At 35.6% G+C, this 22,035-nt stretch overlaps 3 protein-coding genes across 3 annotated transcripts in view; 1 reads left to right on the forward strand and 2 right to left on the reverse strand.

The window, feature by feature from the left end:
• The window catches only part of LOC107655444 (sphingosine-1-phosphate lyase 1-like), a 22,583-nt gene extending 20,710 nt beyond the window's left edge, over positions 1 to 1,873 (reverse strand). The window contains exon 1 of the mRNA XM_016442934.1: positions 1,627 to 1,873. Within this exon, the coding sequence (XP_016298420.1) occupies positions 1,627 to 1,638 (12 nt within the window). The 5' untranslated portion in view covers positions 1,639 to 1,873. The remainder of the gene's footprint in view (positions 1 to 1,626) is intronic.
• A 5,583-nt stretch (positions 1,874 to 7,456) lies between these two features.
• Positions 7,457 to 8,128, forward strand: LOC107655417 (neurogenin-2-like). Its single transcript, XM_016442901.1, has one exon. The coding sequence runs from the start codon at positions 7,457 to 7,459 to the stop codon at positions 8,126 to 8,128; it is 672 nt and encodes a 223-aa protein (XP_016298387.1).
• A 1,671-nt stretch (positions 8,129 to 9,799) lies between these two features.
• On the reverse strand, positions 9,800 to 16,999 carry LOC107655446 (PDZ and LIM domain protein 1-like). The gene is made up of 7 exons (XM_016442936.1): positions 16,742 to 16,999; positions 15,342 to 15,493; positions 14,692 to 14,779; positions 13,588 to 13,772; positions 10,965 to 11,110; positions 10,607 to 10,724; positions 9,800 to 10,351 (listed from the first exon to the last, which is right to left on the reverse strand). Exons 1-7 carry the CDS (start codon positions 16,832 to 16,834, stop codon positions 10,165 to 10,167), a joined length of 969 nt encoding a protein of 322 aa, XP_016298422.1. The 5' UTR covers positions 16,835 to 16,999; the 3' UTR covers positions 9,800 to 10,164.
• Between the last annotated feature and the right edge of the window lie 5,036 nt (positions 17,000 to 22,035).

Below are 22,035 nucleotides of genomic sequence, written 5' to 3' on the forward strand. Positions count from 1 at the left end.
CTGCGTACCTAACTAGTCTTCTACCACGCTACAATCCATCACGCTCCCTAAGGTCGCAAAACTCTGGACTTTTGGTAGTACCTAGGATAGCAAAGTCCACTAAAGGAGGTAGAGCTTTTTCGCATTTGGCTCCCAAACTCTGGAATAGCCTTCCTGATAACGTTCGGGGTTTAGACACACTCTCTCTGTTTAAATCTAGATTAAAGACTCATCTCCTTGGCCAGGCATTCAAATAATGCATCTCATAATCTTGGGACTGCAGTTATATCTGATCAAATGCGCATTATTATTCTTTAGCTTGGGTTAACCAAATTAATTTTACTTGGTTGGAACAGCAGCTATGCTAATTATGTCTCCATTTGTTTCTGTTTTTGCCACGGGATTGACATCCCAGCTTCAGTCTGGATCCAGGACACCTGAGAAGAGATGATGCAAACCCCTTCAGAGGACCTCTGATGATGCCAACCCTGAAACAACATACAGAACTACCAAATTTTGCTATAAGTTTTTGATTGCATCATATAATAATTGCTGTTAATAGTGTTCATCGTCTGTTTGATTACGTCTTTAATTGATTTTTCCGTACATTTCTGCCATATGTACATAAACTGACAGTCACCAAGCTACTACTAAATATTGTAGAAACTTAATGTTCTGTAAAGTTGCTTTGCAACGATTTGTATCGTAAAAAGCACAATACAAATAAACTTTAATTGAACTGAATAAATCAAAAGTCATGAAAGTCACTATGAAAGTGAATGGTGACTGAGGCTTTTATTCCACCTCATATTTGAGGTCCACAGAAGAAATAAAGTCCCACAGGTTTGGAACGACATAAGGGTGAGTACAAGATGACTTCTATTTTAATTTTTGGGTTAACTATCCCTTTAATATAGTTCATTCACACACATTAAATCTCTCAGCACATCACGTGAGCATCAGACTAGCCAAATACAGTCTCAACAGATGCTGCTGGACAGCAGTCTAAACAGATCTGGCCCCATTGTACACCCCCTTGTTAAGAATAGCACTTCCTCTGTGTTCGAGCCTGTCACAGGAAGTCTTCTGATGAACACATACACAATGAAACATAACATTTCCCTCTCTGCACCTGGTTGTTGCAAACAGACAAACGCTTATTACAGAGAATTATATGAAGGAAAACCAGTTTTATAATGCTAGCTCTTACCTACATCACTTCAAACTCTCCTTTACACATCATAGAAGACATACACACAATTTAACAAAGGACATGGTAATAAGTTTATTTCCATGTAACCAGTATGATATTTGTGCCCAAACTCTCTAATAAATTACACTTCAAATGGATAATCATCTTTCTACATGATAAGATCACCTGAATGCCCAGCACTGAACGGGAAACATATTATATCAGATCAAAGTGTCACTTATAGGTCTGATACACTGAAACACTGTTACAGTTCTACATTGTAAATGAAGTATGTTGACCAACAAAACAAAGTAGCAAAATACAACGGACCTGACAAGATGCTTATTTTCTACAGTCGAAGCTTTCATTGTGGCATAATTACATCATGTTTGGATAACTAGAACATACTATATTTAAAGCACTGCTGATTTCTAATTGACATTATGCTCACTCACCCTGTAGTCCATTTTGTTTGCCAAGGTTACACACCCTGTCTGAAAAGTCGTTTCTTCAACTGCTCTGGGAGAAACGGGGACGACAGCCCGAAAGATCTTTGTTCGGCTTGTTTTGAGAGCGAATGCCCCGTTGCATGACACAATCTGAGGCGCAACCTTATATCAGGAAGTGCCGTGTGAGTAAAAGGGGACGCGATTTGCTTTCAGGCGTGTCGCCGCGTTCGCTGATCTTCAAACACTGCAAGCGTCCTTCATCACAGCGATGAATCCAGCACACATGCTGTTAGTATATGTGAAACTCACAACATCCTGACGATTCGCAGATTCGCCACAGTTACATGATATTTTCCATGGAGGTCAGCGTAGTAGAGTCTCTTTTGTGATTGATCTGGTAATGCATTTGCGATAGTTCTAAGTTTAATGTATTATTATTATCATTATTATTATTATTATTATTATTTTGTGGATTATTCTTTTATTTATTATTACTGTAGTTGTTGTTGTTGCTGATGATGATTATGCGCATTTAATTATTTAGGTATATTTTCATATTATAATGATTAAAAGTTTTAATAATCAGAAAGCACTACATGTAAGAATTTTCTTAACTGGTAAAGAAGGGGCAGCATGGAAAACTTGATTCATATTAAATGCATTAAAAACATTTCATCATAGACTTTACGGCTGCGCTGGTGTTTTCTTGTGTTAGTATTAGCTATACTTCATAGGCTCGTTGAAAGCATTACACGGTCACTTGATGGCGCTATTAGATTTTGAAGGACAGACGTATAGGGTATTTAGTCAAATGTTTCTACCCTCTATTGTTTATTTTGCACTAAATAACTTTTTTTAGGATGTTCTCTTATATGGAGTGAACATTTACATTCATGTTCGTGAGTGACACTTATGGCTAAAGTTATTTGTCTATATTACTATAGTAGAATTACCACAGCAAATAACCATTCATAAGTTACTACAATTTACTATAGTACCTTTACTATAGTATGGTTCAAAAACACTATAATATTTACCAGAGAAATGTTACTACATTTTCCATGGTAAATTTACTATAAATTAATATAGTATTTTTTTTTTTCACAATTGACTATAGTAGGCCTACCTTTACGTATGGTTCAACAACTCTATAGTATTTACTATAGAGATTTTACTACATTTCCATGGTAAATTTACTATAAATTACTATAGTAGGCCTACCTTTACTATAGTATGGTTCAAAAACACTATAGTATTTACTATAGAAATTGTACTACATTTTCTATAGTAAATTTACTATAGTATTTTTTCATGTGGGTTGTAACTACAATATGTAACGTTGTGTTAAATGCTACTGTCTATGGTTAAATGCTTATTTGTGGGTGCGATTGTATAAAAAGCAACTAAAAAATTCAACCATATCACATATTTCTTCTTTTCCTTTCTTTTCTTTTCTTTTCTTTTCTTTTCTTTTCTTTTCTTTTCTTTTCTTTTCTTTTCTTTTCTTTTCTTTTCTTTTCTTTTCTTTTCTTTTCTTTTCTTTTCTTTTCTTTTCTTTTCTTTTCTTTTCTTTTCTTTTCTTTTCTTTTCTTTTCTTTTCTTTTCTTTTCTTTTCTTTTCTTTTCTTTTCTTTTCTTTTCTTTTCTTTTCTTTTCTTTTCTTTTCTTTTCTTCACATAATTGCACGGATTTCATTTTAAACTACTTTGTAAAAGTGGGATAAATGTCATTGGTGTTTCTGTGGGCAGACAATGAACTCCCTTAAAAGTATTTTTCACATTTTCACTAATTTATTCAAATGTATCTACTAGATAAATGTCAAAGAGTAGCCAACATAGCCTACACGCATATCACGCGGGAATTCTGTCATTTTGTATTTTTTCTTCTGCACGTTTCCACTCCAGTGCCATTTTATTGACATTGTCTCCTTGTTAAAGTATGCACACTAAACGATGAATAAAACTGAGGGTAAAAAAAAAGTTTTAAAGTCTTGGACTGAGACAAGGACAAAACAACATAAATATATTCATGGAATGCATTTGAAAAGTATAGAAAATAAATGATGAAGGTATAGTAAACGTTTCTGAGACAATTTTAATGTCACCTTCATTCAGCAAAAAAGTTGAAAGTCTGTTAATTTTAATAAAAAACAAACAAACAAATATATCAACATAAACTGTTGGGACATAAAAGGGACATAAAAGTGCATCCCAAAATGGAAAGATAGGCTACATTTAAAATTCTTTTTAAATAACCCTTTTACATTTATTTCAAAGAAAATGGTCAAAGCGTGAGATATTTAAAAATAAAGTTAATAGCTACAAATTATCACAATTATTTCCCCTCTATTTTCTTCATTCCCACGAAAACATGGCTTGTCCACCCCAAAACTGGCAAGTTACGATAAATTCGATTCAAGTCTATGCGCGCCACTGAATGTGGGTAATATGTAGAGAAAAGCTGCGGTTGAACCCACGCATTCAGAGCAGCACAAGGTTTTATTGAGGGTGACCCCCGATTGCTCAAACCAAATAGAGTTTTAGCAAGAAGCTCTTAGCTATTCAATTATAATTGGTGTATTCGGTAATAACAAGCATATGCGTTTTAGCACAATTTCTTTTCTTTTCTTTTCTTTTCTTTTCTTTTCTTTTCTTTTCTTTTCTTTTCTTTTCTTTTCTTTTCTTTTCTTTTCTTTTCTTTTCTTTTCTTTTCTTTTCTTTTCTTTTCTTTTCTTTTCTTTTCTTTTCTTTTCTTTTCTTTTCTTTTCTTTTCTTTTCTTTTCTTTTCTTCACATAATTGCACGGATTTCATTTTAAACTACTTTGTAAAAGTGGGATAAATGTCATTGGTGTTTCTGTGGGCAGACAATGAACTCCCTTAAAAGTATTTTTCACATTTTCACTAATTTATTCAAATGTATCTACTAGATAAATGTCAAAGAGTAGCCAACATAGCCTACACGCATATCACGCGGGAATTCTGTCATTTTGTATTTTTTCTTCTGCACGTTTCCACTCCAGTGCCATTTTATTGACATTGTCTCCTTGTTAAAGTATGCACACTAAACGATGAATAAAACTGAGGGTAAAAAAAAAGTTTTAAAGTCTTGGACTGAGACAAGGACAAAACAACATAAATATATTCATGGAATGCATTTGAAAAGTATAGAAAATAAATGATGAAGGTATAGTAAACGTTTCTGAGACAATTTTAATGTCACCTTCATTCAGCAAAAAAGTTGAAAGTCTGTTAATTTTAATAAAAAACAAACAAACAAATATATCAACATAAACTGTTGGGACATAAAAGGGACATAAAAGTGCATCCCAAAATGGAAAGATAGGCTACATTTAAAATTCTTTTTAAATAACCCTTTTACATTTATTTCAAAGAAAATGGTCAAAGCGTGAGATATTTAAAAATAAAGTTAATAGCTACAAATTATCACAATTATTTCCCCTCTATTTTCTTCATTCCCACGAAAACATGGCTTGTCCACCCCAAAACTGGCAAGTTACGATAAATTCGATTCAAGTCTATGCGCGCCACTGAATGTGGGTAATATGTAGAGAAAAGCTGCGGTTGAACCCACGCATTCAGAGCAGCACAAGGTTTTATTGAGGGTGACCCCCGATTGCTCAAACCAAATAGAGTTTTAGCAAGAAGCTCTTAGCTATTCAATTATAATTGGTGTATTCGGTAATAACAAGCATATGCGTTTTAGCACAATGGGTGGACTCTAAAAGGAACCTCAACAGCACATTAAAACTGCATTACTCCTTCCAAGAAGTGTACTCAAGATCTTTCTGGTCTCGATGCGCACACCGTTCCAAAAGCGCACACGTCTCCAAAGGTGCACGTTTTACCACACAAAAGAGTTGACATTGTTTGAGTTTTAACAAGAGGTGTACATATGGCATCTGGGTTGTAATTAAATGTTTTTAAGTTGTTGTTTTTGTCTGTGCAGCGAAGTTTCCTTTTCTTCTTAATGTGCAGCCTTTTCCGAGTCTGAACAAGAGAGACGAATGAAATAGCTTTTCTGCCAGTTTGGAACAAATGGATGGCAAAAAGCTGGTCAGCGAGTTTTAGTCCTTGATTGCCTTCTTCAGATGCCCTTCAAACAAAGGCTGGGGATGAAAATAAAGCCCCACCTGGTACTTCTGTTTGCTAAAATAATAAGAAATAGATTTCGTTTCATAAATAATTGCAACAGATTGTAAAGTGCAGCAGTTGAAGAAGTATCAATCAAGACAGCGAGGCCAGGTATCACCTGCTCTTCAGTAAGACGAATTTATTGTTAAATCAGATTCTTTGGATTATCTATGATTTCCACAGCAACAGGTCGCCTATGTTTGCCCATACTTTGCATAACAAGCAAGATATTACTAGGCACTGATAAAAATCGGGGGACAGATCTGACAATCCCAAACCCACACCTGTCCCGCGATATCCTAATATGGATCTGGCATCGGGTTATTTGTAAAGCGGTAATATTTGGTTTACTTTGGATAATTTCGAGACCTTTATAACCGCACGACATCATTCCCTATCTCCTTGCTTTATTTGTCCATTTTATTGAAAGCATATGGTTATCAGATGTCCTACAAAATACATATTTAGTTAGACTGGCGATGAGTGCCTTTGTGGACACTTGGGCACCACGGTAAATATTTTGCGCCCATAACAGTGCTCATGGTCTCTCCAATAAACGAAGATTTATCGAGGCTTGGGGGCTTGGGGCCAAGTGTAAACGCGTGCTATCCGACCATGTTGAAAGTCTTTTGTTTGCAACTGCGACCAAATTTATGACGCGCACTTGATGTTCTTAATAACGGACTCCGTTTGGAGACACCAGTGCGCACGCATTTTATTTTCTATGCAAATGTTTTTGTGCATAACATTCTGTGTTTTCATTGTACTATGGAAGTGCTGCTGCACACAAGTACAAGTTATTCCACATTTTCTTCAATTAAATATTATTTTCCCAGGGTTTTGTGCACTACAGCACAATTTACGCACAGGAATATCGCCACAAAGCGCCCAACGGCAATGACACTAATATAATACTGTTTATCAGTAATTCGTTTCCGTTTCGAATAATGAAAATTTCTTGTTGAAACTGGTATGTTAAGTGCCAATAAAATGTCCATTAACCATGTATGTTCATAATACCTACATGATGTGTTAACACCAGTCACATAAGACTATTCCTGCTCCAGATCTGTGAAATTTTCTATCTTCCAGAAATTGATGTTTGATAAAACCTCATGCATATACAGTAACATTATTATAATTCAATAATGAACAATGAATTAATTTCAAAATAAAGGCTTATAAGCCACTATATTTGCAATAAGCTGGTGATGAAATTGTTTTAGATAAATGCATGAGTGCTATTATAAACAACAACAGCAATAACAACAACAGACAACTATAGGAAACTTCACCTGACATGTTATACCCTGTTTTTAAACCCTGTCTTAGTTTATTTCTTAACCATGAAGGCAAATTTCGGAAAGGGCCGTCTCTGATTGGCCACTTGACTCCATTTGTTTGTCCTAGAGCGCAGATAGGATAAAGGGGCATACATGACGAATGGGCGCATCACCCTCTTTGTCCCTTTGATATATATATATTAAGGGAATGAAAAGAGACTGCATGTTGCTCACTGGTGGACAGGACGCGCAGTGCTGTAGACCACCACCTTCACGGAACCTCGGTTTCACTGAGCCAGTCTGCAAGCCAAGAGGTAAGTATCTGGATTATGATAGTTTTCTTATAGGTTGTTATCCAAGACCTTGGACTGAAGTTGTCCTGTTGTGTTTTTCATGTACAGAATGACTCCAGGGTCCACGTGCGCGTCGGTAGGAAGGAATGGAACATTTAAATCTAACTGGAGTTCAGCATTAGATCTCAAGTCTGGATCCACAGACATTACCAAAAGCCAGCAAATCAAATGCAACAGAGAATTTGAGCTTGACAGCATAGACTCGGCGACGAAGGAATGCTCATCTACCGTCAACGAAGAGAACACAAGAAGTAAAAGAATGAAGAAAAAGATGCCAGTTAAATCAGCTAGCAGACAACGTGGGAATCGCAGAGTGAAGGCAAATGACAGAGAAAGGCACCGCATGCATAATCTGAACTCCGCCCTGGATACTCTGAGAAGCGTGCTTCCAACTTTTCCCGATGACGCGAAACTGACTAAAATTGAGACTTTGAGATTCGCGCACAATTACATTTGGGCATTGTCGGAAACATTGAGAATTGCAGACCATGTTCGACAAACTTCAAATCACGATCGGGATCAGGAGAACCTCACTGTGCCAAATGCTTGCTTGGATTCGCGTTATAGCGCATCTAGCGCACGCGCGTCCAAATGGCACTCCACAAACTCATCATCAAATTGGCAAGAAACTCAAGGCTACTACGCTGACTTGTTACTAGAGGGATTTAACTGCAATTTCAATTTTCAGGACAATCTGACATTTAATCTGATCTGCAAATAGCAAAACAGATCTTGCAAAAGTTGTCCCTTGCTGTAAAGTCCACGAGAATGACATGTAGGGCAGGTCATAAGTGTAGAAATGTTATTTTCCGTTTATGCCTTAAGAAAAACGTCATGATTTAATCACTTTAATTATTCAATTGATTTATTGTATGTTTCCAGTCATTTTTATACGCAAGGGAAGTTTAAACTCAAAATAGCTCTTTTCTTTAAATTGCCAGCTCTTAAAGGGTTAGTTCACTCAAAAATGAAAACCTGTCATTAATTACGCACCCTCGTGTTGTTCGAAACCCGTAAGACCTTGCAAATGTGGAATAAAGTGGTTTTTTTTTTTATATGTGCAAAAAAAGTATTCTCGTAGCTTCGTAACTTTACAGTTGAACCACTGATGTCACACGGACTACTTTGTCGATCATCTTGGTACTTTTCTGGACCTTGAACGTGGTAGTTACATTGCTGTCTATGGGAGGGTCAGAGAACCCTCATATTTCATCAAAAATATCTTAAACTGTGTTCCGAAGATGAACGAAGGTCTTACGGGTTTCGAACAACACGAGGGTGAGTAATGAATGACAGAATTTTCATTTTTGGGCGAACTAACCCTTTATCACTAAAATATAGTGTATGACGGTAATAGTCATTTAGTTGTTGTAAATATGTGTTATTTCCTTCTTATTCATTTAAGCAAATAAATAATAAAAAAACACTTTTTTTTTTGTAAAAATCATAAATTCATACTGAATCTGCTTTAGTGTTTCGTCAAAGAAGCTTTAACTGTTGTCCTGCAGTCGCCATGATTTTGCCAAGTAAGACATGTTCCTCAATCAACATCGTTTGTTGGTCCTGGATCAACAGTACTGTCCAAAAATATAGACTAAACCCAATCCTTACCCCTAAACCTAATCCTACCCATAATTTATTCCTAAAATCAGTGTGAAATGATAGCTGATTAACAAGGGTGTAGAAGCACCTAACCCTGATCTTAAGCCTAAAACAGAAATTTCCTGAAAAGTTATCCCTCAATTCTGATCGGTTAATTTGAATGTTGTTCCAGGATCAACAAGGATGTTGATCCAGGAACATGTTGTACTTGGTGAAATCACGGTCACCGTTGTCCTGCTTATGACGCTTCCTGCGCATGCGCTCTACTTACCTGCGCTTCCCAGAGCAACAGGTAAATAGTTGCTCACAATAGGGTAGACTGGGGTTATTGTTCAATGTCACATTTCTAAAAAAATAAATGTCGTCAACAACATCACAAGTAGATCTAGATATTACCTATTATCATTTAGCTAGGTGTTAATATATTTCTCTATATTCTTGCAATAATTGAGTAATTAGGTTCACTTTTACAAGACAGCTTCTTTGAGTTTTCTTACAGCTGCACAAAAAAGCTATATTGTACTCTGACTGAAGTGTGAGTGGGTTGATGCTTACAATACAACTGGAGTATTTAGTCATTTATTCAGCTGTATTTATAATGCTTTTAGAGAAATTTCACAATGGATATGCAACATTTTATTTCTAGCAAGGCTGAACATGTTATTTTCATACAAAAATATGGAGAACCCAAAAGACAATGTACATAGAATATATTTTTACATACTGGTATGCATGGGGAATACAACCATGATTACATAATTTCAATGATCAGTTGATGAAAAACATTTCTTGAAAATCTGCAAATGCAATAAGTGGTCTTAAGATACCCTAGCACCAATAATACGAGCCTTTTATACAATGAGATAAATGTATGGAACAACAAGGACATTGGAATGTATGATAACAATAGCACTTAATCTGGATAGACTATTCACCTATTTTAGGTGATGTCTAATCACAATTTCCTGATTACTGTTGCCAAAGTCTATTTATATCCATGCACATCTGTCTGAGTATGTAAGAGCTGTTACAAACATTCATACTGACAACAAAGCAGCCTCACTGAAAGACTATCCAAATAAAGTGTTACAGATTTCCAAAGGAATTCCCCACATAAGGGAAGGTGCAGTTTTAAAGTAGAACGTGGGAAACATTCTACTTTGGAAAAACAGTGACAATATCATAACCCTCTGGAGGAGTGACATGTTCACGTGCGTGTTTCTCGCAGTAAATCTTGTCCTCGACAAAAAAGTGTCCTTTTTGCTTAAGATTGATCCCGCAGTCTGTGCAGACGAAGCATTCTGGGTGGCGAAACTTATCTCGAACTTTGACCATCAATCCTCTTTATCACCAAATAAAGAGAAAAAAAGTTGTTTAGAAAAACATGTTTGCAAAAAATCCAACAATTATAACGAAATAATTAACAGAGCAAACTCCACAGGTACTATAAAGAAATTGAGTTCCAAAATGTTCCACTAGATGGCAACACTAGCGTAACACCACAACGGCACGATACAGCAAAGTACATGCAACTGTTCTAAGATGCATTTCATTAAAACTTCTCCTATAAAGATAAAGCAAAAAAATGGAAACTTACACAATCCCTGAACCACATTTGTCACAAAGAGAGAGATTTTCAGGATTCCCAACTGAGGCTCCAACTTTTGTGGTGGGGGCTTTGACACTTCTGAAGCCTGAGGGTTTATCTGTATCACCTGACGCAAAGAAACAGAGATCCATCATGTAATGCTAAGGCTTTCTTTTATAAGCCCAAAAATCTGAAACAGAATGTGTTTCACAGCTGTAGTCACAGGCATGGCTTTAGAAACTGATGATTATGAATGACCAGAATCATAGACGCCCATTTTGTCAACAGAAGCTAAGGCCTGCTGGGTGACCTGTGTGTAATTCAGACACAATGTAGTATGGTATACAAGGTTTGTATGAGATTATACCAGTTTCCAGGATCTCCTGCAGAACTTTAAAAGAGGCAGACTGGCGAGGAGGCTCATTGGATTCTTGATTCTCCTGCAGCATTTTGTACACTTCAGAGTCTGCAGCTAACGCAGGCATTGGCTGGCCAGGTCTACAGGGATCTGGGCTATAAAACATGCAAAAGGTCACAATGATGACAGCCACAAGACAAACAATATTATCTCAAAAGTATTATATTATTCAACTCAAACCTAAATGGCTAGTTTCAGCCCCGACAGACATAAATTCAAATAACTATACTAATACAGCACAGAACTGGAATGAGTGTAGCACATAATGATATATGTGTTCATGATAAGTAGGAAAAAAACATCTTTTAAAAATCTGGTTGAAAACACTTGTCAATTCATAGAAACTTTGTATTCATGCCGGTACATGTCATGTTGGTTTTGAAAAACCATACATTTACTATACAACTAAACACAAGAAAAGTTTACATTTAAATGTCACGTGGAGTAACCATCAAGATATATATAATGCATGCATTTATAAAAGATTTCTATTTCAAATAAAGGCTGTTGTTTTGAACTTTGTACTACTCATCAAAGAACCTTGAAAACAATGTATCACGATTTCCACAAAAACATTAAGCAGTACGGGGACAAGACAAGGTTTTCCACTGTCCCCATTTCTTTTCGCAATTGTGGTTGACCCACTAGCAATATATATTTGACAACAGACAGACATTCAACCAGTTGTTGTAGGGTGCCTTTCACAACATATTTCATTATATGCTGACGATATTCTGTTGTTTGTCAAAAATCCCTAGCGAGTCTATTCCACCTTTACTCTTCTCCATTACTAGATTCGGGAAATTATCAGGTTTCTCTGTAAATTAGGAAAAAGTTAATTGATGCCTGTTACTTACACTATCAGTAAGGAGTTTCTAAGATCCACCCCGATTAAATTAGTAGAAAACTCTTTCACATACCTATCTAGAGGCTATAATAACCAAAACCCCAAAATATCTACTTAGAGTCAACTGGCAAAAGAGAATTGACCAGTTAAAAAAATAGCATAGATTACTGGAGTACATTACCAGTATCAATGATTGGTAAGGTCAATGTGATTAAGATGGTGAGTCTGCCAAGATTCCTTCATTTATTTATGTTAATCCCTTCATGTATACCACAATCATACTTTAAACAATTAGATAAGATTATTCATCAGTTTATATGGAACTATAAAACAGCGAGAATCAATAAAAAGCATCTAAGCCAAAAGAAAAAGGAGGACTTGGGTTACCTTTTTTTTAAAGCATACTACTGGGCTACGCATCTGAACATATTTTCCTGGTGGAAAGCTGACTTAAAAGATGATTATGAGATACCTGATTGGCTTAAAATTGAACAGGCCCTTTGTTCCAATTCATCATTGCAGGCACTGTGCAACAGTCCAGGGAAGATTAATAAGCTTATTTATAACAACCATTTTGTGATAGGCCAATCCCTAAAAAAATTGTAAGCAAATTAGAACATATTAAAGCTCCTAATGTGTATGTGGATAGCCCCATATGTGAAAACCATGCCTTTATCCCCGCGCTCAATGACATGGCGTTTTCAATGTGGAAGCAGAAGGGAATAGGCCATATTAGTCCTCTGAATGGAAATGTATTTTCCTTTGAAGAGCTAAAATCAAAGTTTCAGCTACCCAGTTCCCATTTTTTCAGGTACTTGCAAATTAGAGACTACCTCAGAAAACAATTTCCCAATTTCATGCGATTAAGAAAACATGACATATTAGAGGAAATAAATTGATTTAACACTGGTAATTGTAAAGCAAATTAATGAATTTCAAGAAATCAAGAAAATGATTTCTGAAAGATCATGTGACACTGAAGGCTGGCATTATAGCTACTGAAAATTCAGCTTTGTCTTCCCAGGAATAAATTACATTTTAAAATATATTAAAAATAGAATCAATTATGTTAAATTGTAATAATATTTTACTTTTATTGTATTTTTGCAGCTTTGGTCAACATAAAAGACAAAAAATGTTGTCAAGGTAAAAAGCATTTTTTAAATAAAAATATAGGATTATACTATTAGTTAGGGCTGCACGATTATGACAAAAATCATAATTGTTGATTATTCCCTTGAAATTGTAATTGCGATTATTAATTACGATTATCACAATTTTCATTGAATGATGTTTATACCATTGTTTTATGCAACTGCATGCCGTAATTTTATATGAAAATAAACAAGCTGAAAACACTAACTGAAAAATTGAAATCGCATCATATGACCCCTTTAAGCATGCAGCATAACATAAGTGGACTTTGAACGATTAATTGCCGCTTTGAACGATTACGTAATTGTGGCATCCATAATTGTAATCGCGATTAGAAATTCGATTAATTGTGCAGCCCTACTATTAGTTAATAAAAACATTAGGTTTTTGGGAGTTACCTTGCCTTGCCTTTTCATGTCACATCATCATTATCAGTCATAAAGGTCGGCAGGTTATCGAGAGAGGACTCTCTATAATATAATTTCCTGTTTTATGTTTTTTTTTCCTGCATGTTCGTTGTACCACATAACTTTGTGACAAGTATTTCAATGAGGTGTGTATCATGCTTACTTCCTACTGGCTTCACTGGAGGCAGCAGAGGTCTGGACGCCATCCACTGCACTGTTGAAACTCTTAATGTTTTCAGAGGAATACAGGCCAGCAGGGTTATTGTACATGTTGGTGACCACCCTCGGACTACCAGAACTGAAAGGAATGGCACTCCTGTTATGAGCAGAGCCTATATGTTTCATCTCCTACAGAAAAAAGAGCAGGTACTATGAGTATAAATCTCAAAAACATGTCAAACAGAACTGTAAGGTTATTTCACCCAAAATGTCTTTGATCATTTACTCACCCTCATGTCATTCCAAACCTGTATGACTTATTTTCTTCTTTTTTTTTTGTCCTTATAATAAAAATCAGTGGACTCTAATGTTGTTTTGCACTCCACTGACTTCAAAATATCTTTTCACCAAAGAAATACAGTCATAAAGATTTGGAATGACATGAGGGAGAGTAAATTATGACAGAATTTCATTTTTGGGTGATTTATCCCTTTAAGACACAAAAGCAAAGCCAAAAGACATAAAATAATTTCATAAGAATGGCAGTAATATATAACTATTCAGACCAGAAGAAAAGGTCATTACTTTTTTATATAACTGTAGATATTATAACCAAGTTGATGTGAACAAAGACCATGTTACAACAGGAGAAAAAAAAAAGACAGAAATTTTTTCCACACTAATGACTAAGGTTTTAATGACTTTCGTCTGTCAACAACATATTTAACGCTTGTTTCTTATTATGTTTCTCCCTCTGCTTAAATTGGGAAACATTTGTAACACCCAAACTATGCAGTCAAACTCCACACACTTCCTATGATCACTCACATTCTGACCCTAAATTTCCAACATACCCTGCAGGATGTGGATCTTGCATCATGGTTTTGGCTGATAAACTCCCTGGTCTCCATGGATAAGGCTTTTTAGGACATAAACAATGACTTCACTTTGGCAGCCTAATGGTGCCGTGCCTTAATTTGTTTAGTGGCTATGGTTCTGTTATGTATGACAGTCTCATGCACTACGAAGGGCTTTAAAGCTCATTGAAAATGACCAAGGGTCCATTTAAAAATGACTCAGCTCCCAGATAAGCACAGCTAAAACACACCTGTGTTTCTTTATTTGCCAGATTCATCTTGTATGGATTGGTCTTTCCTTCTTCAGTGACCAGTGGGGACCACATGTTTGACTCTGATCTGCAAAAAATGGTAAACTTTCAAACAGTGAATCAGTAAATGATTAAGGTAAAAATATAAAATCATCATGGCTCAATAAAAATGGTCTGTGCCCAGTGTGAGAGTTTCAGGCAAGTTGATGCAATTGTATTGATCTTGTATTGCGTAAGTTTACATGCCATAAAAACATTGGGTTGTCTGTCATATATCGATTGTCGTTGTTGCAAATTCTGCTGATTTAGACTTGTCACCCAGGTGACGTTATCTAGCTGACTGACACCGATGAGGATATGTTGAAATTGTGAGAATGACTTGTGACAGACTTTAGTAAAAAAAAAAAAGAGAGAGAGAGAGAGATGAAAATTAGACCCAGCAGCATTTTACATTGTATGCCATTATCTTCCACCGTGTCACTGAATATTCAATCTAGAATGTCTGGAAGAATTTAATAAAAGACAACTTTTCTGTTTGTTTTGGAAGATCTTTCATTATATCATGCTTTTCTGGGTGCTCTACATACTCATAGCTAATGATACATTCAGGTAAACCACTGCATGTTTCCCTTTGCAATGTCATGTCCCACCTGTCAATGGAAAGCACCATTTCCTCTATGCAAGCTTTGATTTTATTTTGTGCTTCCAGGTGAGTCATGCCCTCTGTTGACTCTCCATCTATGGCCAGGATCATGTCCCCCGTACAAAGGTCTGCTTGAGCCGCTTTGCTTCCTGGGGTCACCTGAAAAAGTCAAAACTGGTCATCATCATCATAATCTAAAAGGCTTTAGAATTAAATTGTGTAGTTGTTCATGCCCAAATATAAACTTGGAAAGGAAATATGGCAGAATTTTGACAATAACTTCTCTTTGGTGTAGCTTTCACTTGTTACATGATGACTTCCTCTATGTCAGGGTGTGCACCTTGTGGTTAAACATGCACTCAGCAAGTTTTTAATTTACATTTAGCTGGCTCTTATAAACCAACTATTGGGATGAATATCAACTAGAATGCATGATGTTTGTTTATTCGTTAATTGCTGCTTCACACAAACTGCTTGTTTATTTTCTGGACACTCTTGGATCTAATCCCGACTAAAGGGTCGTTCACATCAAGGATGATAACTATAATGATAACTGAAACAATAAAGTTTTGATATTTGTTCTAATTCTGTGAGAATAGGACGAGCGACAGATGACATAACGGCAGGGCACGCTTACAATAAACAGAATGTTATTACGCGTTGTGGACGCTAATATTTTTACCATTACAGTCATCGTTTTTGGTGTGAAATGGCCTTAATTTTTACATTGAGTACTGACAAGAAGTGCTATTTGAAGCGAACTTTTATTGGTCTCAACTCTCAACATGGTGGCACCCATGAAAGACCCACTCTAGTAAAATAAAATAGCTTAGCCTATTATAGAAATCTGATGTTGGGAGTCTTATATTAATGCAAGTGAACAATTTTTAAAAATAGTATTTCTTTATACGTACAGCTTTTAGTTAAAAATATTGAGTGCGCCTTTAAGAGATGACAGGCAGCTTGTTGCGGTTGAAGGTACACGTTTGAGTGTCATATAACATTATAACATGCATTCATGCCATGAATACTTGTAATGTTTTGAAATCAATACAGGTTAGGTGACTGAACACTAATCTGCGAAACCGTATGGAATCAAGTACAGAACTAGTTCTATTTTGCGAAAGAACCTGATTTTGCGTCAAGATGAGCTAGTTAGATAATTAGTTCCATTTGTTTCACGAAACATTTAATCCAAGTGCTCGAGACAATGCGACACTGACGTTCAGGTCGATACGGTTGCGTTCACGTGCGTTTCTGTTGGATGCTGCTGCTGCACGCAGGCGTGACACGTTTTTGAGAAAGTTTATCCAGACTGTGGAGTATTATATGTTGGCCTAGTGATGTCTGTGAAAGCCACTTTCCCTCTGTGATAAATTATTAACAAATCCGAAGTTGGTTTCTTACCCTCGAGATAGTCAGAGGTTGTTCGAAATCTTTTCCCCCGACCAGACGGAAGCCCCACGGTCCAGGACCTTGTAAAACAACCCGTAAAGGCATTATACTTCCAACACGTAGCCTAAACGGATGGCGTATACTAAATCCTGAACTAGTGCACTGTAAACTGTGCTATGGACTCCGCAGTTTCGAGTAACTGTAGCGGGACAGGGAATTCACTTTGAAGAGACGATACCTGGGCGGAGCTTCCTCAGAAGTGAGCGAATAATGTCAAGTCTCTGTGCTGATAAGAGCTTATTTCCTATGTTTGTTTAGGGGTGGACCGTTACGTCATCTTATATTGAAGTTCACCATGTATGGAAGAGCCAAATCCTGAGATTTGGTATGTGCCACTCCCAAATCCAGTCGAATTCCTGGCAAGGGGGCCATTCGCTTAGTGCATGACTTTGCAGGACTATGGATCACATTCTCAGCATTCCCAAAAAGTGGAACAAGTGCAGACAAAACGGGCAACGCGGAAGCACAATGTCAATATTGGATTTACACTAGAGTTGTATAAACGTAATCAACAACAGTAGCACTTCCACAGAATGGATAGCCTACAGTACAAGTGAAGACAGACTGCTTTATTTATGAGAAGGACTTTTCAAGTGCTCCTCGAGTCAGTTTAGGCCTACAACAGGTTACACTATGTTTGTGAGGCCATTTTCCAAAGTTTTTCACTTATACTTTTTTAGATAAACTGCCTTAGTCAAGGGATGTATTACAAACAACTTCCTATCTTAATTTAATTCAATTTAAAAATGTTTCCTAAAATGTCAATGGTTAGTACAGATAAGGATTCTGAGTTAGCATGTTATATAGAGCCAGGGGCTTATCAGTCTGTTTAGTAACCATGCCGGATGCAGTTAGAATGTCATTTGGAACACTGAACTAAACAATCTTAACTTCTGGACATACCTCTTAACACGGTAACACACTTCCTGCAGAGTTTAACCCTGCTTAATAAAACCTGCCTGTAATTATCAAGGGGTCCTAAAGTCTGTCAGTAACAGTTTCAAGTATGCTAAACTGAACTATGCAGAATGGAAGAAAAGAAAAGAAAAAAAATCCACTTTTGCCTTCCCATGACTTTCCAATAGAGAGAAAAAAAAAATGATGGCAGCTCGACGAGAGAGAGATGTCAAATAATCAGTCACGTCCCCAGAAACTATATTAGAAACTTCATCAGCAGTGTGGACCTTTTTTTTTTTTATAATTTAATGCTATAGGGTAACATACAAATAAAGCTAATTTACTAATTGGTTTATTGCAGAAATGCATCATCACAGGCTGTGATAAAACCTGTTTGTATTTTTTTGCAATGAGAAATTATGCAATAAAAAGAAAAAAATAAATTAAATATATGTATATAACTATATAGAGTAAACTATTAAAATAGCAATAAAATGTAAAAAAAAATGAAACTACATTAGAAACCCCAGTAAAACAGTAATGAATTTTTTGTAATTTAATGCAAATTAATTAATTGATTAATTATTGTGGAAATGCATCAATGCATTATCACAGTCTGTGAAATATCTCTTCATACATGACAAACCCATATATTTTTACTGCCACATATAGTGTATAGTGTATTTGCATGCAATGAGAAATTGTGAAATGTTAAATAATGTAAAATACAATAATAAATAAGTAACAAGGAATTAAAATGAAATATTAGTGCAAAATAAGAAAAACTACAATTAAATGAAATAAAGTAGACTATCTACAGAGTAAAGTAAATAGCAATAAAAATAAATAAACAAACAACAACAATGAAAAATTTAATACATTTTTTAAAAAGAAATCTCTCTCCCACCACCATAAATAGAAATTGTTATTTTATTACACGGATGGATTTTGATATCATAACATAGGCCTAATACTTTGTATTAAATAATTATTTTGTCTTATTAAAATAAAAATAATTACTTCAATTAAGATTAAAGTCTATAAGTAGAAATTTGACCTCTTTATATAAACAACAGAGAACCAGATTAAGTAAAATAGCAATAAATCATTATTTTATCTTATTTAAATAAAATTAGCTACTGAAAGTTGTAAAAAGTTGTAATTTTTTTTTACGTAATAAGTAGAAATTTGGTCTCTTTGAATAAATTACAGAGAACCAGATTAAATATTTTCCTTAATCCCTAACAAAATTTTAAATGTGTCTTTACATTAAAAGTTGAAGGCTACTACATTTCTTACAGGCTGTTAACATTGAAGGAGCCTGTTGGCGGCACCAGCGGTCCGTAATAGCGTGCGAGCTCGGAGTTGAAGAGCATAAATCAGATGTGCTGTAAACCCGCGACCAACAGAGGTCATCCTCAACCCTCTGCGCTCAAACATATGGACAGTTTCGAAATGTCTCAGTGTTGTTTTCGTTTCCACGTATTTTTTTTCCGTGATGACAGCACTGTGAACGACAGAACCACAAACACACTGCTCGTTCTCAAATGATATATGTTTGCGTTCGACCTCAATAATCAAAGCATTTGAGCGCGAGATCAAAACATCACTGGAGTTCATTACATTTATTTTTGTCTTCAAGAGAGTGTACCTACATTACACCAAGCAGATACAAAGTGTTTAGTAAGCCTTATAAAACCAATATTTTAGTGTTTGGATGAGATAACATCATGAAGTTAGAGAAGTTCCCTAAGCTGTTCTTTTTAAAGGCATGTTATTAATGTTGTTCCTCTTTGACTGTGAGCTCTGTTGGAAAGCAGAAGTAAAGCATGTGGCCTGAAACTATCAGTACGTATCAATAAGTCGGTGAAAGTATCGACTCTATGTTGTGTTTAAATCTTGTGGTTAGTCCTGAGGCCCCTCTGCCCCTGGTACCCCTCAAATGTGTCATGAGAGGAGCTAGAAGGTGTGTTGTGATGTCACTGTGTGGGACTCAGTTCAATAATGACAGGTGGAGCTCAAGAGTATGTTGCTGGAAGACGTCAGAGCATGTGGGAGAGTGCAGTGCAGATCGAGGGGCAGTGGTTTTGTTGAATATGGGGCCAACGGTGACATTTTGAGCTGTTAACACCTTCAACCTCCGTACCGCTCCCCCACCCACGGACTGACGTAGTTGGGTTTGACCAACAGTACAAGCAGGTGCTCAGTGGTCAGATACAGCTAGATGGTGATGGTCGCAGGACATATTGTCTGTACAAAAAAGTATTTAATATAAGGCTTAGTGTGATATAGATAGACAGATAGATAGATAGATAGATAGATAGATAGATATTTTCATTAAACTGCATTAGAAATGATAATTATTCTTTCATAATAGATTCTCCATAATATATCATTAATAATAATTAATAATATGTAATTATTAATTGTCATCATCATCATCATCATCATAGATTTTAGCCATTTTCTGCAATTTATTCAGCTGTAAACATACACATAACAAACAAAAAATGTTTTGACATTTATTTTATTACACTATATTGTAATATGATATTTTACACCTTTTTAATAAATTCATTATATTATTAAACTAATTAAATTACTTCAGATATTTTTTTTTACAAATACAATATTTTATTTAATAAACATTAAACAAAAAAAAAATAAACAAACAAAATAAATAAATACATGTTGAAATTCAAATTGAATTAAAATTGCATTAAATTGAATTCAAAATGGTCATATTAGTTTCATACATTTTTAGAATATTTCATTAAATTAATTAATATATTACTGTTGTTGTTGTTGTTGTTATAACCAATTTATGCAATTAATTCATGCGTAAACTTTCAAATGTTTTTTGTTGATTATTTTGTAACACTGGATGTGTTTTACACAAAATACCTTTTAATAAATAATTATTTTATCTTATTAAAGTTGTAAAAGTCTAAGGCTAAACTTTAAATGCAGTGTATGTTGCTTTGGTCAAAAGTGTCTGCCAAACTATTTCACTTTCAAAAGCACACAACAGAGAATTTCCTGGTTACGTTAGGTGTATAATGGACAACTACATGTGGTATAACCTAGGCATCTATACTATAAGTCTGTCTACATGTGTTTTAGCTTGTTTTATATACTGTATGCATGTTTAAGTGAGTGTGCATGAGAGTGATATGTTTGGAGGTGTGGCACTGAGTGAATGGAACATGGAATGGTGATAAGTTCAGTATGTATCAATTTCAGCTCATATCTGAGGCAGATAATTTGCAAGCACAGACTGTTCTAATGCAGGTCTCTGTGTAGGGTTATAGGGATTTTCCCTCTGTGCAGAAATCTGAGATTCATTGCACATGAGGTAAGAATTTCAGTCAAACACACAGGCAATATGTAATTAGACAAACCTTCAGGACACTTACACATGCCTCTCTTTCTCCAAGCAAAATTGTTTAATGAGTACCCTTGATTTAGCTGTTGTATAAAGTAGATTTGCTTGCTGAAGAGATTCTGAATGGGCATTGTGACCTTTGCTTTAGACCTTCAGATCAGAATAGTGTGAAAGTGGCATGTTTTGTCTACAACTCAAATGATTTTCCATATCAAGCAGGGTTTTCAGATTCAAATATTAATGTTCCTGGAAAAAATTTATGCAAAAGCAATTGAAATTGCTAGTAAGTTCGACAGATAATAACAAAGAAATAGCAGTAACACACTGAATTCAAATAGAGATCGACCGATAATAGTTTGAAAGATTTTCCCTGATCTTTTCCATAATTGGAAATAGTTTTTTGTAATATCGGATCCACCAATAAAGCCCATCTTTTTTGCACACACCACATGCATCACTGTGTCTGAAGGGTATAATCAACTTGACATAAGAGCCATTAATGCACAAATGAGATGCGTTACATAAATGCTTATATGTAGTTTAAGCTTGGCGCTAAGGAACTACATGAATTAAATAAAACAGCCTTAAAAGATCCACTAATAATATTAACATTTACTACATAACTGTCACGGTCACGGTGTGTGGAGGCAGGCAGGACGACGAGGACGACAAGGATTCCAATAATGACTTTTAATGTAGACACAACAAGGCAGATTCAGGAAGGTGAGACACACACACTCCGGGTAACTGTAGCGTCTGGACCAATCAAAAACACAATTTTTAATTTGATTTAACAAATCAGTTATTCATTAGATTAACAAACGTTCACAGAAACCCTCCCCCCAATAAACATACTGGGGCCAAGTTGTCTGCGAACAAGGCCCAGGACCATGGTTACCATGGCAACCCCGACACCAGATCCATTTACGACCTAGTGGCATGTTGAGAATTACCCCCTTCTCAC

The sequence above is a fragment of the Sinocyclocheilus anshuiensis genome, unplaced genomic scaffold, assembly GCF_001515605.1.
Source record: "Sinocyclocheilus anshuiensis isolate Anshui unplaced genomic scaffold, SAMN03320099.WGS_v1.1 scaffold763, whole genome shotgun sequence".
Lineage (NCBI taxonomy): Eukaryota > Metazoa > Chordata > Actinopteri > Cypriniformes > Cyprinidae > Sinocyclocheilus > Sinocyclocheilus anshuiensis.